The 19183-nt window shown below is 54.9% G+C and overlaps 1 protein-coding gene across 9 annotated transcripts in view; it reads right to left on the bottom strand.

Annotated features, from left to right (window-relative positions):
- Positions 1-14790: 14790 nt before the first annotated feature.
- Positions 14791-19183, bottom strand: part of LOC116957832 (upstream stimulatory factor 2-like) — a 107247-nt gene continuing 102854 nt past the window's right edge. For 3 of the 9 annotated variants that reach the window (XM_032980236.2, XM_076053711.1, XM_032980238.2), the window contains exon 10: positions 14799-15407. In XM_032980236.2, the coding sequence (XP_032836127.1) occupies positions 15318-15407 (90 nt within the window). In that variant the 3' untranslated portion in view covers positions 14799-15317. Of the gene's footprint in view, positions 15408-19183 lie in introns of all 9 variants that reach the window. The other 6 variants (XM_032980237.2, XM_076053712.1, XM_032980239.2 and 3 more) reach the window with 4 other exon arrangements.

Raw genomic sequence — 19183 nt, forward strand, 5'->3', positions numbered from 1 at the left:
TGCTGGACTACACAGTGACGGACCAGCGGATGCGAGCCCATGTCCTTGACACCAGGACCTACCGTGGAGCTGATATGCCCTCTGACCATCGACTAGTCATCTGTAAGATGCGCCTGCCATTCTTCCACTCCGTTGGTGGGTGTACACCCAGGACCCCATTCCAACCTAAAGTGGCCTGGTCTCAGTTATCTGATGAAAGTTGCAAGCGAGAATGTCATCATCGCTTGCGGCGGGGATTGGCATCGTCCCCGACTCCTTCTGATGTCGAGGGTAAATGGGCTAGGTTTAGGACTGTGACTCATGCAGCTGCAATGGCTGCTTTGGGTATGCGGTCCAGACCTCCCCAGAGACCCTGGCTGACAGAGGTGTTCAGGATGGTTGAGAAAAGCGACAGGCCCACTGTCATTGGCTACAGAATCCCACGTCAGAGAATGAGGAGGCTTACCGCAGCCTTCGCTCGGAGGTTCGGAGAGCCGTGAGGCGCTGCAAGGATGGGTGGTGGTCGCGGGTTGCTGAGGAGATGGAGTCTGCCTCAGTGGCCCGTGATCACAAATCTCTATTTAACTCCATCAAAAAAGTAACCTGCAGCGCCACGCCTATTACCATCATTAGGGGAAAAAACGGTGATCCAATCTCCGACCCCCATGAACAGGTTTGCAGATTTGCTGAGCATTTCTGTGAGGTCCTGGGGGAGGGAAAATCCCTCAGCCAGGAAAACATCGTGGCACAAAGAGAGGATGACCCCGCTGAGGTTGCGGTGCCTCAAATATTGAAAGAAGTCACCCCCTGTGAGTGGCTGGGTGAGGTGCCATCTGTTTAGGAAGTACTGAAGGTGATCCGGAGTCTGAGACCAAGAAAGGCAGCAGGAAGAGATGATCTCCCAAGCGAAATGCTGAGGGAGGGTGGCGTTTGTGCAAAGACTGCCCTATATGACATCATAACAACAGTCTGGACACTGGATGGGTTCCGCAGGATTGGAAGGATGCCCTGGTGGTCCCCCTTTTTAAGAAGGGGGACCACACAGAATGTAACAACTACAGGGGCATCTCACTACTCAGTGTGCCGGGAAAGGTCCTGGCAAGGATTATTCAACACCGCCTTGCAGGCACGCTGAGGAGAGGCTTGCGGAGCCCCAATGCGGTTTCAGGAAAGGGCGGTCCTGCACAGATGTCATATTTTCTGTCCGTCTGCTACAGTAGAGGTGTAGGGAATTCCAACAAGACCTACATCTCTGCTTTGTTGACCTGGTCAAGGCCTATGATACCATCAGTAGGCCTGGGCTCTGGGTTGTTCTTCGTGCTTTGGGAGTACGTGACCCTCTGCCTCACGATCATTAAGGACCTTCATCATGGTGAGCGGGCCCAGGTAAAACTAGGTGGCCGGGAGTCAGAGCCATTCCCTGTACACCTTGGGGTGCGACAGGGATGTCCTCTGGCTCCCACATTATTTAACATCTATTTTGACCACGTAGTTCGTTAAGCCTTCAATAGCTGTACCGGGGGAATCTCCATATGGTACAGATATAATGGGAGGCTGATCGATGCCCGGGTGCGGTCAAGGGATGGCTCCCGATTGCTCAACCACGTTATGTATTGCGATGATTTGGTAATAGCTGCTCATTCAGAGAAGGAGTTGGAGACGCAGCTGCTGAGACTGGAGCGTGCCACTAAGAGGTGGGGCCTTACTATCAGCCCCACCAAAACTAAGCACCTGCCTGGGTATTTTGTACCATCGGACACTCCGCCCCCACAACTCCCAATCGGTGATGGGGCAGTTGTGGAGATAGTGGAGAGTTTCCCATACCTGGGCAGTGTGCTTATGACCGGCTCCAGTTTAACAGCAGAGGTCTCACTCCGAATCAGTCGAGCGACAATATATTTTCATCGGTTGCGTAACGCTGTGTGGAATCTACCTGGTCTGTCGCTCCGCACTAAGCTTCAGGTCTTCTCGGCCACGGTCATTCCCTCCCTTCTCTACGCTTGCGAAACGTGGAACCCCCTAATGGAACATCTTCGCTGGTTAGAAACATTTAGGCTGGCCTGCCTACGATCCATCCTGGGTTTAACCAGACTGGATTGTGTGAGGAGCTCACAAATCCTTGAAAGATCTGGGCAAGGTCCCATCGGTGAGTTCCTCCGGCAGGCAAGGCTGCGATGGCTGGGTCATGTAGCCTGCATGCCCAGCCACCGCATGCCGAAACAGCTTTTGTTCGGCCGGATTGAGGGGGCTAAACGGGCGCGGCACGGGCTAGAGAAGAGATGGAGTGATGTGGTACAGTAGGACGTGGAGCTGAGTGGACTTGCCGATGACTGGTACCAGCGGTGTCAAGATCGGCCTCTGTGGAGGAGGCTCGTGAAGGACGCTACTGGGCAGTTGGAGGCAGTCGCCCTCCAACAACAACGGAGGGCGGAGGAGCGACGCTCACAACAACGAGCGGAGCGCCGGGTGGCTAAATCACAGCAGGTTGCCACAGTAGGGGGCACAGGTGGTGCATCAGCCTGTCATCTCAGTCAGTCGACCCGTGGCACCTGGGTCTGCCCCGTGACCTCCTGCCAGCGGGCGTTCGGCACTTCACGTGGCCTCAACGTGCACATGGCCTGGCACAAGCGTCGTGGTGACGTCACCGCCACTTAGTGGCGAATGGCGGTTGTTGTTGTTGTGCGTGGTGTGTGATCGTGGTGGGTGTTGTGTGTGGTGGATCTCTCGGAGAGGTGATAATGGCCTGTCTTGTCACAACAGTCATGGCAAATAGCTTACAGCACCTCTCCCACCCCTTCCCACCCACCGCCCGCCCACCCACACACACAAACACCCAAACGCACACAACCGCACACACCCACCCACCATCACCATCACGCCGCCACCACCTCCATCATCCGTCCACTTTTCCTAAAACGCCGCAAGCATTTTTAGGTAATTTTTTCCGCTCCAGTAAATTTCCACGTGGTGATGATGATGATGCTGGTGGGCCGGTTTGTTGAGCTATCGTTTGTGCAATCCGGGTCGCTTCTGACAAAAAAAAAACCACACCTTTCAATATACTCAGTGGGCTTCACCTGGTAAAATGAAAACTAAAATTCGCTTAGCTTTTATTGTCCACGAGCTTTACGACGCGGCTTCGCCCGGGACTTGGATTCACCACGCCCGGCCGCCTTTGTCCCCCCAGTGGCGATGTTTACTACACGCCGCACCAGTTACTCGTTTGATGCTGAGTCGACCTAGGGGAGGCCCAGGACCTGTTCAAGTAATCGTCACCGATAGTGGCCGTGAGCGGGAAATCGAACTCGGGTCGCCGGGTTCGTAGCGCGGTGCGCTAACCACTACGCTGCAATGCGTTACGCTTCCACACACACACAGACACAGACAGACACAACAACCACCATTCGCCACTAAGTGGCGGTGACGTCACCACGACGCTTGTGCCAGGCTATGTGCACCTTGAGGCCACGTGAAGTGTCGAACGCCCGCTGGCAGGAGGTCACGGGGCAGACCCAGGTGCCACGGGTCGACTGACTGAGATGAGTGGCTGATGCACCACCTGTGCCCCCTACTGTGGCAACCTGCTGTGCTTTAGCCACCCGGCGCTCCGCTCGTTGTTGTGAGCGTCGCTCCTCCGCCCTCCGTTGTTGTTGGAGGGCGACTGCCTCCAACTGCCCAGTAGCGTCCTTCACGAGCCTCCTCCACAGAGGCCGATCTTGACACCGCTGGTACCAGTCATCGGCAAGTCCACTCAGCTCCACGTCCTCCTGTACCACATCACTCCATCTCTTCTCTAGCCCGTGCCGCGCCCGCTTTGCCCCCTTAATCCGGCCGAACAAAAGATGTTTCAGCATGCGGTGGCTGGGCATGCAGGCTACATGACCCAGCCATCGCAACCTTCCTCGGAGGAGCTCACCGATGGGGCCCTGCCCAGATCTTTCAAGGATTTGTGAGCTCCTCACACAATCCAGTCTGGTTAAACCCAGGATGGATCGTAGGCAGGCCAGCCTAAATGTTTCTAACCGGCGAAGATGTTCCATTAGGGGGGGTCCACGTTTCGCAAGCGTAGAGAAGGGAGGGAATGACCGTGGCCGAGAAGACCTGAAGCTTAGTGCGGAGCGACAGACCAGGTAGCTTCCACACAGCGTTACGCAACCGATGAAAAGATATTGCCGCTCGACTGATTCGGAGTGAGACCTCTGCTGTTAAACTGGAGCCGGTCATAAGCACACTGCCCAGGTATGGGAAACTCTCCACTCGCTCCACAACTGCCCCATCACCGATTGGGAGTTGTGGGGGTGTAGTGTCCAATGGTACAAAATACCCAGGCAGGTGCTTAGTTTTGGTGGGGCTGATGGTAAGGCCCCACCTCTTAATGGCACGCTCCAGTCTCAGCAGCAGCGTCTCCAACTCCTCCTCTGAATGAGCAGTTATTACCAAATCATCAGCATACATAACGTGGTTGAGCAATAGGGAGCCATCCCTTGACCGCACCCGGGCATCGATCAGCCTCCCATTATATCTGTACCATATGGAGATTCCCTCGGTACAGCAATTGAAGGCTTCACGAACTACGTGGTCAAAATAGATGTTAAATAATGTGGGAGCCAGAGGACATCCCTGTCGCACCCCAAGGTGTACAGGGAATGGCTCTGACTCCCGACCACGTAGTTTTACCCGGGCCCGCTCACCATCATGAAGGTCCTTAATGATCGTGAGTAGAGGGTCAGGTACTCCAAAAGCACGAAGAACAACCCAGAGCCCAGGACAACTGATGGTATCATAGGCCTTGACCAGGTCAATAAAGCAGAGATGTAGGTCTTGTTGGAATTCCCTACACCTCTGCTGTAGCAGACGGACAGAAAATATGGCATCTGTGCAGGAACGCCCTTTCCTGAAACCGCATTGGGGCTCCGCAAGCCTCTCCTCAGCGTGCCTGGCAAGGCGATGCGCTAACTACTACTCTGCAATGCGTTATGCTTCCACACACAGACAGACACACAGCGCGCTAACCACTACACTACAATGCGTTACGCTTCCACATGTGCGGGTCACGTGACACATTTGACGTCAGAGCTCACTTGCCGTGTATTTTAATAATGTTTGCATGGTGTACAGTCTGGAAAGCTACCCGCATGGCAAATTTCAAGTTTGTTGCATGTCGGGAAGTACGCCAAACATTTTGTACAGACGCACACACAATCACAACTTTGCCTTTTACATATATATGTGGAGATTTATTTTCGAGCGATGCGTTTACCTTTTCGATACTTTGCGCTCCGAACGTTTTGTTCTCGTGTCGTTTGTTGTTGTAACTTCCTGACCAGCCCCTACTGGACATCCGTGAGCAAAGAGCTTCATAGCTCTCCAGCTTTTGGCTCGGAACATCGAACAAGGACGCCCGCCGCGGACCTTTCAAATGCGCTTCTGCGGCCGTCTGGAACGCTCTTTCTGCCGATAAATCGCAGCGAAACGAAGCACGTTTAAAGGCATCATCTAGGTTGACAAAATCACTTCGTTTGAACTGCTTTTTGTGTTTAGTTTATTAACCCCCCACCCCGTCGCGCCTCCGATTAGCACGGTTGTCTACGTGCGGTGCGAAAGGAGTTCAACATGCAGACATACAACCTACTCATCCATCAAACCTTCCCACCCACCCACCAACCTACTCACCCATCAAACCTTCCCACCCACCCACCAACCTACTCACCCACCCACCAACCTACTCACCCACCACCATCTACTCACCCACCCACCAACCTACTCACCCACCCACCAACCTACTCACCCATCAAACCTTCCCACCTACTCACCCACCCACCATCCTACCCAACCACCCACCGACCTACTCACCCACCCACCAACCTACTCACCCACCCACCAACCTACTCACCCACCCACCAACCTACTCACCCACCCACCAACCTACTCATCCACCAACCTACTCACCCACCAACCTACTCACCCACCCACCTACTCACCCACCCACCAACCTACTCACCCACCCATCAACATACTCACCCACCCACCAACCTACTCACCCACCAACCTACTCACCCACCCACCAACATACTCACCCACCCACCAACCTACTCACCCACCCACCAACCTACTCACCCACCCACCAACCTACTCACCCACCAACCTACTCACCCACCCACCTACTCACCCACCCACCCACCTACTCACCCACCAACCTACTCACCCACCTACCTACTCACCCACCCACATACTCACCCACCCACCAACCTACTCACCCACCCACCAACCTACTCACCCACCCACCAACCTACTCACCCACCCACCAACCTACTCACCCACCCACCAACCTACTCACCCACCCACCAACCTACTCACCCACCCACCAACCTACTCACCCACCCACCAACCTACTCACCCACCCACCAACCTACTCACCCACCCACCAACCTACTCACCCACCCACCAACCTACTCACCCACCCACCAACCTACTCACCCACCCACCAACCTGCTCACCCACCCACCAACCTACTCACCCACCCACCTACTCACCCACCAACCTACTCACCCACCCACCAACATACTCACCCACCCACCTACTCACCCACCAACCTACTCACCCACCCACTCACCCACCAACCTACTCACCACCCACCAACCTACTCACCCACCCACCTACTCACCCACCACCCTACTCACCCACCAACCTACTCATCCACCAACCTACTCACCCACTCACCAACCTACTCACCCACCCACCAACATACCCACCCACCAACCTACTCACCCACCCACCAACCTACTCACCTACCCACCAACCTACTCACCCACCCACCTACTCACCCACCCACCAACCTACTCACCCACCCACCAACCTACTCACCCACCCACCAACCTACCCAACCACCCACCAACCTACTCACCCACCCATCAACCTACTCACCCACCAACCTACCCAACCACCCACCGACCTACCTACCTACCAACCTATTCCACACCGTACACTCACTCACACGCAATCCGTCAACAGCAGCCCCACGCGTTGATCTAAAGCTGGAGGGGTTAACGCGAGCCAGCCTTGACACGGGACAATTTATAAATAACGTCGCACGTTCATGTCACGACGACGATGGGCGATGGTGGTGATGATGGTGGCGGCGGCGATGGTGGTGATGATGGTGGTGGCAGCGATGGTGGTGGTGATGGTGGTGGTGGATGGCGATGGTGATGGTGGCAGTGATGGTGGTGGCGATGGTGGTGGTGATGGTGGTGGTGATGGTGGTGGTGGATGGCGATGGTGGTGGTGGCAGTGATGGTGGTGGCGATGGTGGTGGTGGTGGCAGCGATGGTGGTGGTGATGGTGGTGGTGGATGGCGATGGTGGTGGTGGCAGTGATGGTGGTGGCGATGGTGGTGGTGATGGTGGTGGTGGATGGCGATGGTGGTGGCGGCGGCGATGGTGGTGACGATGGTGGTGGTGGCAGCGATGGTGGTGGTGATGGTGGATGGCGGTGATGGCGTGGATGGCGATGGTGGTGGTGGCAGCGATGATGGTGGCGGTGGCAATGGTGGATGGCGATGGCTATGGTGGTGACGATGGTGGTGGCGATGGTGGATGGCGATGGTGGTGGTGGCAGCGATGGCGGTGGCGATGGTGGATGGCGATGGTGGTGGCGCTGACGATGGTGGTGGCGGCGATGGCGGCGACGCTGGTGGCGTTGGGAGCACGAAGCACGCAGGGGGAGAGCTGGGGGAGTGGGTGGTGGTGGTGGTGGGGTGAAGAGGAGAGAGGAGAGTGACAAACAAAACAGCCCTCCTCCCCCCCACAACGTCACGGTGGAGGCCTCTGGCAGGCGACGATTCCCGCACGAGTTAGGCGGCCGGCAGTCCCAGCGGGGCTTAGCGGGAGCCGCTAATCCACTAACTCAGGGACACGGTGTCGGCGCTGAGAGCCGGAGGGCGGAGGAGGTAAAACATCACATTATCAATTTGAGCGTCTAAACAGGACGTGATTTATGAAACTGGGCGACCGGCCAACAGTTGGTCCGGACCTGCTGCTGCTGCTGCTGTAGCTGCTGCGCATGGGAATTGCGTGGGGCATGCCGAGGAGGTGGCGGTGGTGGCGGTGGTGGTGGTGGAAGCAGTCCTCATTGTTCATTCCGTCATATTTCACGGATATCTTTCGAGAGCAAGCCTCTGCGTGCGCTGCAGACCCGGGCCCCTACGAGCTCGTTCGTCAAGACGCCAGCGAAATTCTCTCGACCTGCCCCGTGGCACCCCTTCCTACAATCGACACCTCCAAACAACTGCGATTCCCTCGGGGGTTGGGGGGGGTGGGGGGTGGGGGGTACTCTGCCGCACACCGCTCCAGACGGCCACCACGATCGGGGGGGGGGGGTAATTGTGGGCGCGAAGTTTGAAGGCGGAGGCGTTGCGCCCGTGGGAATGTGGGAATTTGGGGATTTGGGAATGTGGGGATGTGGGAATGTGGGAATTTTGGCGAACCTTCGGCCTCCGCCCGGGGTGGCAGGGAGATGGTGACGGGCAAAAGCCGGGCCGGTCGTTAGAGCACAGGATGGTGGTGAGTGGTGGTGAGTGGTGGTGAGTGGTGATGACTGGTGGTGAGTGGTGGTGAGTGGTGGTGACTGGTGATGAGTGGTGGTGACTGGTGATGACTGGTGGTGAGTGGTGGTGACTGGTGGTGAGTGGTGGTGACTGGTGGTGAGTGGTGGTGACTGGTGGTGACTGGTGGGGAGTGGTGGTGACTGTTGGTGACTGGTGATGAGTAGTGGTGAGTGGTGGTGACTGGTGGTGAGTGGTGGTGAGTTGTGGTGAGTGGTGGTGAGTGGTGGTGACTGGTGGTGAGTGGTGGTGAGTGGTGGTGACTGGTGATGAGTGGTGGTGACTGGTGATGACTGGTGGTGAGTGGTGGTGACTGGTGGTGAGTGGTGGTGACTGGTGGTGAGTGGTGGTGAGTGGTGGTGACTGGTGGTGACTGGTGGTGAGTGGTGGTGACTGGTGGTGAGTGGTGATGAGTGGTGGTGACTGGTGGTGAGTGGTGGTGAGTGGTGATGACTGGTGGTGACTGGTGGTGAGTGGTGATGACTGGTGGTGAGTGGTGGTGACTGTTAGTGACTTGTGATGAGTGGTGGTGAGTGGTGGTGACTGTTGGTGACTGGTGATGAGTGGTGGTGAGTGGTGGTGACTGGTGGTGACTGGTGGTGAGTGGTGGTGAGTGGTGATGACTGGTGGTGAGTGGTGGTGAGTGGTGGTGACTGGTGGTGAGTGGTGGTGAGTGGTGATGACTGGTGGTGACTGGTGGTGAGTGGTGGTGAGTGGTGGTGACTGGTGGTGACTGGTGGTGAGTGGTGGTGACTGGTGGTGACTGGTGGTGAGTGGTGGTGACTGGTGGTGAGTGGTGGTGAGTGGTGGTGACTGGTGGTGAGTGGTGGTGACTGGTGGTGAGTGGTGGTGAGTGGTGGTGAGTGGTGGTGACTGGTGGTGAGTGGTGGTGAGTGGTGGCGAGTGGTGGCGAGTGGTGGCGAGTGGTGGTGACTGGTGGTGACTGGTGGTGAGTGGTGGTGAGTGATGGTGACTGGTGGTGACTGGTGGTGAGTGATGACTGGTGGTGACTGGTGATGACTGGTGGTGAGTGGTGGTGATGACTGGTGGTGACGACTGGTTGTGAGTGGTGACGACTGGTTGTGAGTGGTGGTGACTGGTGGTGAGTGGTGGTGACTGGTGGTGAGTGGTGGTGAGTGGTGGTGACTGCTGGTGAGTGGTGGTGAGTGGTGGTGACTGGTGGTGAGTGATGACTGGTGGTGAGTGGTGATGACTGGTGGTGACTGGTGGTGAGTGGTGGTGACTGGTGGTGACTGGTGGTGACTGGTGGTGACTGGTGGTGACTGGTGGCGAGTGGTGGCGAGTGGTGGCGACTGGTGGCGAGTGGTGGCGAGTGGTGGTGAGTGGTGGTGAGTGGTGGTGACTGGTGGTGAGTGGTGGTGACTGGTGGTGACTGGTGGTGAGTGGTGGTGAGTGGTGATGACTGGTGGTGAGTGATGGTGACTGGTGGTGACTGGTGGTGAGTGATGACTGGTGGTGACTGGTGATGACTGGTGGTGAGTGGTGGTGACTGGTGATGACTGGTTGTGACTGGTGATGACTGGTGATGACTGGTGGTGACTGGTGGTGACTGGTGGTGAGTGATGGTGAGTGATGACTGGTGGTGACGACTGGTTGTGAGTGGTGACGACTGGTGATAATTGCTGGTGAGTGGTGATGACTGGTGATGACTGGTGATGACTGGTGGTGAGTGATGACTGGTGGTGAGTGGTGATGACTGGTGGTGAGTGGTGGTGAGTGGTGATGACTGGTGGTGAGTGGTGATGACTGGTGATGACTGGTGATGACTGGTGGTGAGTGGTGGTGACTGGTGATGACTGGTGATGACTGGTGGTGACTGGTGATGACTGGTGGTGACTGGTGATGATGACGACTGGTGGTGAGTGGTGATGACTGGTGGTGATTGGTGGTGACTGGTGGTGACTGGTGATGCCTGGTGATGACGAAGTCGGTGATGAAGGACCCAACGTCGAAGATCCGAGTTTTATCTTGCACGAAGCTCATTAAACTAATTTCTTTTTTGCATTTCCTTGAAGTCGAGCGTAACTATGTTGAAACTGTTCAAGCTAATTAAAACTTATTCTCGGTTCTTTCGGTAAGAAATTTTCTTGCTGTGGTTTTCACACCTGATGATGATTGCTTCTTGTGTTGCAGTCGAAACGTCGTGAGAATTTTATTGTTTGATATTTGTATTATTTTTATTGTTTCATTTCTACGCGGTGGTGACTTTACCGAAAGAACCAGGAATATGAATCCCTGCAGTCACGAAAGCTTTAAATCGAAATTTAATTAACACTTACCAACTAAAACTAAAGTTTTTATTTTTCAAGTTGGCTTGGTAAGGCAACCACTTAGCTACGCAGATGTTTAAAAAAATTTATTTAAAGCTTTCGTGACTGCAGGGGATTAATCTTCCTGGTTCTCTCGGTCAAGTCACCACCACGTTAGAAGGGAAACAAAAAAATAATTTTAAAAAATATATATATATAAAACGATAAAATTCTCACGGCGTTTCGATTGCAACACCCGCAATTATGTCATTACTCCCCTTCTACGTGACTTTACCGAAAGAATCAAGAATACGTAGATCTCGTTTCGGAAGCGACCTGGACATCACGGGTGATCGCTCGCACGAAGTGGACCCATCGTCATCGTCATCATCATCCTCGCCAAGTTGGAAATTAAATTCACGGCTGCCAAAATAGTACAAACGCGTCACGTCGATTCTGAATGCGCAGGCAGAGAAAAAAAATTAAATCCACACGAACACGGAGAGAAAGACACGCAAACTCCAACTATACAAACTAAAATATATACTTTTTTTTATTTTAACCGGGTAAAGCCCCACTTGGGGCTAACGTAGCTCTTTTTTTTGTTATTCTTCAGAAGCGACCAGCCCATCACGAATGACAGCTCAACAGGAAAAGCGACTTATCGTCATAAACTTGGTAGCGGACAAATAATGCTCTAAACGCGTGGTTGACGTCGATTCGAAATCTGGATGGGGGGAAAAAAAGGGACTGGGAGAAAAAATCCACGCGACCACGGTGGGAGCTGAGAGAGAGAGAGAGACAGAGACACACACGCAAACTCCAAACACACAGCAGGGGTTGGGATCGAAGCCACGACCTCCTGCGTACCAGGCAGTAGGAAAGTTAACATCTCCTAGCACACCGTGGCACCCACACCGATGCACGTTGGGGGGTGGGTGTGGGGGGGTGACGTTTGCACCGCGATTTGCCGGACCGGGTGGGTGGTGGTCATTAGCGAGATGCTGAACATAGACACCGTCCCTGTGTTGTCTCTCACTGATTGTGTGTCTGTCTGTGTGTCTCTGTGTGTTGTCTCTCTGTGTGTCTCTGTGTTGTCTCTCTGTGTCTCTCTGTGTCTCTCTGTGTCTCTGTGTGTCTCTGTGTTGTCTCTCTGTCTCTGTGTTGTCTCTCTCTGTGTCTCTGTGTTGTCTCTCTCTGTGAGTCTGTGTTGTCTCTCTGTGAGTCTCTCTCTGTGTCTCTGTGTTGTCTCTCTCTGTGTGTCTCTGTGTCTTTATCTGCTTGTGTGTCTGTCTGTGTCTCTGTGTGTCTCTGTTTGTCTCTCTCTGTGTCTCTGTTATCTCTCTCTGTCTATGTTGTGTGTCTCTCTCTGTGTGTCTCTGTTGTCTGTTTCTCTCTCTGTGTCTCTGTGTTGTCTCTCTGTGTCTATGTGTCTCTCTCTGCTTGTGTGTCTGTCTGTGTGTCTGTGTTTTTTCTCTCTCTGCTTGTCTCTCTGTGTGTCTCTGTGTTGTCTCTCTCTGTGTCTGTCTGTGTGTCTATGTTGTGTCTCTCTGTTTTCTCTCTGTGTCTATGTTGTGTGTCTCTGTGTCTCTGTTGTCTCTCTCTCTGCTTGTGTGTCTATCTGTGTGTCTCCGTGTCTGTGTTTTTGTCTCTCTCTCAAATGTAGTTCTACCTGATGACGATTGCTTGCGTTGCAATCGAAACGTCGTACTCTATCATTTAATTTATTTTCTTTCTCCGTGACTTCACCGAAAGAACCCAAGAGTACTTCCTGCAGTCACGAAAGCTTCAAATCAAGAAGGCAATCGTTTTGTTTGTCCATGGTTAACAGGCAAGGCCCTCACCCGGGCTACAGAGCGACCCTGGCTATCACAAAAACGACAGCTCAACAAAGTGGCCTCATCGTCGTCGTCGTCATCATCACCATCATCATCATCACCATCATCACCATCATCATCACCATCACGTGGAAATGCACATCAGCCAAATACTCTATAAACGCGCGATGCTGACGCTTAAACACGCCGAGGGGAAAAGAAATCCGGAGGCCCCCACCGGAGAAAAATACAGTCAGAGATGGGATCACCCCCTTTCCTATTCACCCACTCACGAATTCACCAAACCAAGCCACCCACCTGGACACTCGGTCATGCTTTTGTACGGTGTTTTAAGTCACTCACACGCACCCAGTCACCCACTCACTCAATCATCCACGCCTGTGGGCGGTGTTACACCGATACACACACCCGCTCGCTCATCCACCCACCCACAGTTTTTGCGTGGTGTCAAATCAACATGCTCACCTACGCATCCGTCCCACTCACCCACTCGCTCGCTCGCTCGCTCACTCATACACACCTTTGGATGGAAGTTACACCGATAGACTCACACACTCGCTCATCCACCCACAGCTTTTGCGTGGTGTCAAATCAACATGCTCACCTACTCATTATCCCACTCACCCACCCCACCTACACACTCGCTCACCCACCCACTTACCCACCCACTCACTCACCACCCACCCACTTACCCACCCACCCACTTACCCACGCACTCACTTACCCACTCACCCACTCAACCACCCACTCACTCACCCACCCACCCACTCACCCACCCACCCACTTACCCACCCACCCACTTACTCACCCACCCACTTACCCACCCACTTACCCACCCACTCACTCACCACCCACCCACTTACCCACCCACCCACTTACCCACCCACCCACTTACCCACGCACTCACTTACCCACCCACCCACTCAACCACCCACCCACTTACCCACCCACTCACTCACCGACCCACCCACTCACTCACCCACCCACCCACTCACTCACCCACCCACCCACTCACCCACCCACCCACTTCCCCACCCACTCACTCACCCACCCACCCACCTACCAACCCACGCCTTTGACGTGCTTGGGGAATCTACCCGTGCCTAGCTGGCTCGACTCTTCTCCCATTTCTAACGAGAGAGGGCTTCACTCATCGTTTTGACAGAATCAAGAGTGGCATTCGAATTAAACGGTGGAATCGCAGCCGGTGATTGGCTGATGCGAGGCAGGAGGGGGGGGCGAGGAGGGGGGGGGGGGCTCGAGAGCGAGGGAGGGGGGAGAAGATGCGGTGCCGCATCCATGGGACGTATCAAAATTAATTGGCGAGGTTGCTTTGTCATTGTTGTTGTTGTTGTTGTTGACAATTTGCGGTGAATGGTGGGGGGGCGGGGGAGGTGGTTACGGTGGGGGGGGGGGGGGGGCGGACCCCCGCTGTCTTTGAAACGTCTCGCGGAGGAGCGCCGACTTTGTCTTCGTGCGAGAGAAGAGGAGGAGGAGGAGGGAGGAGGAGGAAGAAACAGAAAATAAAACCGCAGTAAACAGAAACTCCACCGACGTTAAAAGCAGCTCAACGGCTGTGATTTTGGGGCTAAATATTGTCATTGCGGCCGTTCACGTTACGCTATATATACGTGTGTGTGTGTGTCTGTCTGTCTGCATACACGTACGGGCGGACGTACGTGTGTACGTACGTGTGTACGTACGTGTGTATGTACGTGTGTATGTATGTACATACACACGTACGTACACACGTACGTGTTTATGTACGTACACACGTACGTGTGTATGTACGTGTGTATGTACATACACACGTACATACACACGTACGTACACAGGCCTCGCAGAGCAATGAAGACCCAGGAGCTTACAAGCGCGGAACGAGAGCGGAGGGGGGGTGTGTGGTGGTCGTGTGCGGGAGGACCCCAATCATTAACGTGAGATTACTATCCGTGGAACTCTTTTTTATATATATCATTGTTTTTCTTCTTTAAACGTTTAAGTGTAAAACATCAGCGATGCCACCCTGCTACAATCTCTACCAGGCGCTCGTTAGGGGGGGGGGGGGGCAGGCGGGGCCCCCCTCCCCTCCTTCCTTCCCTCCCTCCCTCCCACCCACCCTCTCTACCTCTCCCCCAAGAGAAGAGCGTGCGTTCGCGTGTGTGTGGTGTGCGTGTGTGGTGTGCCTGTGTGTGTGTGCGTGCCTGTGTGTGTGCGTGCCTGTGTGTACGTGTGTGCGTGCCTGTGTGTACGTGTGTGCGTGCATGTGTGTGCGTGCCTGTGTGCGTGCCTGTGTGTACGTGCGTGTGTGCGTGCCTGTGTGTACGTGCGTGTGTGTGTACGTGTGTGTGTGTGCGTGTGTGCGTGCCTGTGTGTACGTGCGTGTGTGCGTGCCTGTGTGTACGTGCCTGTGTGTACGTGCCTGTGTGTACGTGCCTGTGTGTACGTGCCTGTGTGTACGTGCGTGTGTGTACGTGCGTGTGTGTACGTGTGTGTGTGTACGTGTGTGTGTGTACGTGTGTGTGTGTACGTGTGTGTGTGTACGTGTGTGTGTGTACGTGTGTGTGTACGTGCCTGTGTGTACATGTGTGTGTGTACGTGTGCGTGCGCCCGCGAGTACGGCGGAGTCCGCTACTGGCCCGGGCTGGACACCATCACGGTGATGCCGTTCTGCTGCAAGTGTGCACGGAGCATCGTGTTCTTGCTCCTGAGCTCCTCCACCTGCGGGGGGGGGGGGGGGAGAGACAAGGCGGCAACGAGCAGCCGCGTCAACAACGAATCAACGAGCAGCCGCGTCATCAACGAGGCAACAACGAATCAACAACGCGTCAACAACGCGTCAACAACGCCTCAACAACGAATCAACAACGAATCAACAACGAATCAACAACGAATCAACGAGCAGCCGAGTCAACAACGCGTCAACAACGCGTCAACAACGAGTCAACGAGCAGCCGAGTCAACGTACTTGACGGGAGGGGGGGGGTGGTGTAAACCATCGGCCGCGCACAAACGCACCGCCACAGCAGTGGCGAGACATCCACGCCGGAAGGCGGAGCGACACCACAGTACGTTCCCCGTCGCGGGAAATCGAGACTCAGCACTGTCCATAGACTCAACACTGTCCATAGACTCAGCACTGTCCATAGACTCAGCACTGTCCATAGACTCAACACTGCACCATAGACTCAACACTGTCCATAGACTCAACACTGTCCATAGACTCAGCACTGTCCATAGACTCAACACTTGTCCATAGACTCAGCACTGTCCATAGACTCAACACTGCACCATAGACTCAACACTGTCCATAGACTCAACACTGCACCATAGACTCAACACTGTCCATAGACTCAGCACTGTCCATAGACTCAGCACTGTTCATAGACTCAACACTGTCCATAGACTCAGCACTGTCCATAGACTCAACACTGCACCATAGACTCAACACTGTCCATAGACTCAGCACTGTCCATAGACTCAGCACTGTCCATAGACTCAACACTGCACCATAGACTCAACACTGTCCATAGACTCAACACTGTCCATAGACTCAGCACTGTCCATAGACTCAACACTTGTCCATAGACTCAGCACTGTCCATAGACTCAACACTGCACCATAGACTCAACACTGTCCATAGACTCAACACTGCACCATAGACTCAACACTGTCCATAGACTCAGCACTGTCCATAGACTCAGCACTGTTCATAGACTCAACACTGTCCATAGACTCAGCACTGTCCATAGACTCAACACTGCACCATAGACTCAACACTGTCCATAGACTCAGCACTGTCCATAGACTCAGCACTGTCCATAGACTCAACACTGCACCATAGACTCAACACTGTCCATAGACTCAACACTGTCCATAGACTCAGCACTGTCCATAGACTCAACACTTGTCCATAGACTCAGCACTGTCCATAGACTCAACACTGCACCATAGACTCAACACTGTCCATAGACTCAACACTGCACCATAGACTCAACACTGTCCATAGACTCAGCACTGTCCATAGACTCAGCACTGTTCATAGACTCAACACTGTCCATAGACTCAGCACTGTCCATAGACTCAACACTGCACCATAGACTCAACACTGTCCATAGACTCAGCACTGTCCATAGACTCAACACTGCACCATAGACTCAACACTGTCCATAGACTCAGCACTGTCCATAGACTCAACACTGCACCATAGACTCAACACTGCACCATAGACTCAGCACTGCACCATAGACTCGACACTGCCCCATAGACTCAACACTGCACTATAGACTCAACAATGTCCATAGACTCAGCACTGCACCATAGACTCAGCACTGCACCATAGACTCAACACTGCACCACAGACTCAACACTGTCCATAGACTCTACACTGCCCATAGACTCAGCACTGCACCATAGACTCAACACATAATATTAATATTGATAACGGTGCGGAGGGAATGCGATCATCAATCAGTCGGGACGGACGCGCGACCATCAGATAGGACGCCGTTCCGGCACTCCCGGCACGAGGCGCAGACATATCTGCGTGTGTACGCGTAGTATGCTGAACAACCACCTTGCACTCCCCATAGATTTACACTGCCCGTAGACTTGCACAGCCCGTAGACTCAACACTGCAGTCCAAAGACTCGACACTGCAGTCCATAGACTCGACACTGCACCATAGACTCAACACTGCACCATAGACTCAACACTGCACCATAGACTCAGCAACAGCAGCGGCATCAGCAGCGGCAGCATCGTCCGACACAACGCTTTTAAAATCCGTACGCGCTAAAGGTCAGCGGCGCGTCACCACGCCCGTCACTCCGGCAGGGAAGGCCTCGTCATACCGAGCGAAAGCGACGACACAATCTCCGACAACGCCGGCGACCCCTCCCCCACCACCACCACCACCACCCCGTGATGAGATTCTCCCCTTCGCGCCCGGCAAAGCGATTCGCTCAACGCCTGCGATTGGCCGAACCCCGTGCCAATTCCTTGGCAACGTAGACCCCGGGTTAAACCTTCAATCCCGTCCTGTAATAGAATTTGACCTCTCGCCCGGACCATCAACCCCAACCCCCCCCCCCCCCCCCACTAACACGACCCACCCCACACGTCCCCCGCACCCACCGCCTCGTGTACCGAGCCAGCCTTCGCAGGTAGCCAACGCCGCTTGACCCAACCGCTCAGCGACAGCCTCACGCCGTGCCGGGAACCCGGCAACCTCTCAACTTAGCCCCGGGCCTCCTCAAACGAGCGCCTGGGTGCCGTGTGTGGGTAACGTCGTCTCCGGGGAGACAAAGGCGGCCCCCGGGCGAGCGGCCCCACCTCGTGTGCCGTCCAGTCCTTCACAGCTGCTGCTGCTGCTGCTCGCTAACAGCACTTGCCCCGACAGCGCGTCGAAGGCTATACGGGGGATCTTTGTCTCGTGAGTGCGAGCGTGTGGGGGAGCGGCAGCGCTGCCGCAGCTAACCCCTGGCGATCCGAGTTCGATTCCCGCTCACAGCCACCGACGATTATCTGAACAGGTGCTGGGACTCCCCTAGGTCGACTCGGCCTCAAAAGAGCACGTGGTGCTGGCAATCCACCACGTCACGTGCGCTGTGCCGGCCTTCGTACGTAGGCTGCTGCTGCTGCTGCTGCTCGCGAACAGCACTCTACCCCAACAGCGGGATCACCGTGTGGGCCGGGTGGTGCAGCAGAGGATAGATCATGACCGATGGTTGTAGCAAGGCTTGCCGGATGGGGTGCGGCGGTGGAGAGAAAATGAACGGAGCGGCAGGCGAGGGATGGGGATGACGGCATCTCAAAGAGGGCGTTCGGACCAACCAACCCACCAACCACCTAACCCACCCACCCACCAAGTAACCCACCCACCAAGTAACCCACCCACCCACCAAATAACCCACCCAAACAGCCACCTACCAACCCACCCACCCACCAAATGACCCACCCACCAACCCACCAACCAACCCACCCACTCACCAACCACCTAACCCACCTACCAACCCACCTACCAAATAACCCACCCACCAACTAACCCAACCCCCACCAACCACCCAAACAGCCACCCACCAACCCACCCACCCACCAAATGACCCACCCACCCACCAAATGACCCACCCACCAATCAACCAACCCATCCACTCACCAACCACCTAACCCACCCACCAACTAACCCACCCACCAACCACCCAAACAGCCACCCAAACAGCCACCCACACCAACCAACCCACCCACCAAATGACCAACCCACCACCCAACCAACCCACCCACTCACCAACCACCTAACCACCAAATAACCCACCCACCAACTAACCCACCCACCATCCACCCAAACAGCCACCCACCAACCCACCCACTCACCAAATGACCCACCCACCAACCACCTAACCCACCCACCAACCCACCTACCAAATAACCCACCCACCAACTAACCCACCCCCACCAACCACCCAAACAGCCACCCACCAACCCACCCACCAACCCAC

Source organism: Petromyzon marinus, chromosome 62 (assembly GCF_048934315.1).
Source record: "Petromyzon marinus isolate PM22_M1 ecotype Great Lakes invasive population chromosome 62, UKy_Petmar_22M1.pri1.0, whole genome shotgun sequence".
NCBI classification, from domain to species: Eukaryota; Metazoa; Chordata; class Hyperoartia; order Petromyzontiformes; family Petromyzontidae; genus Petromyzon; species Petromyzon marinus.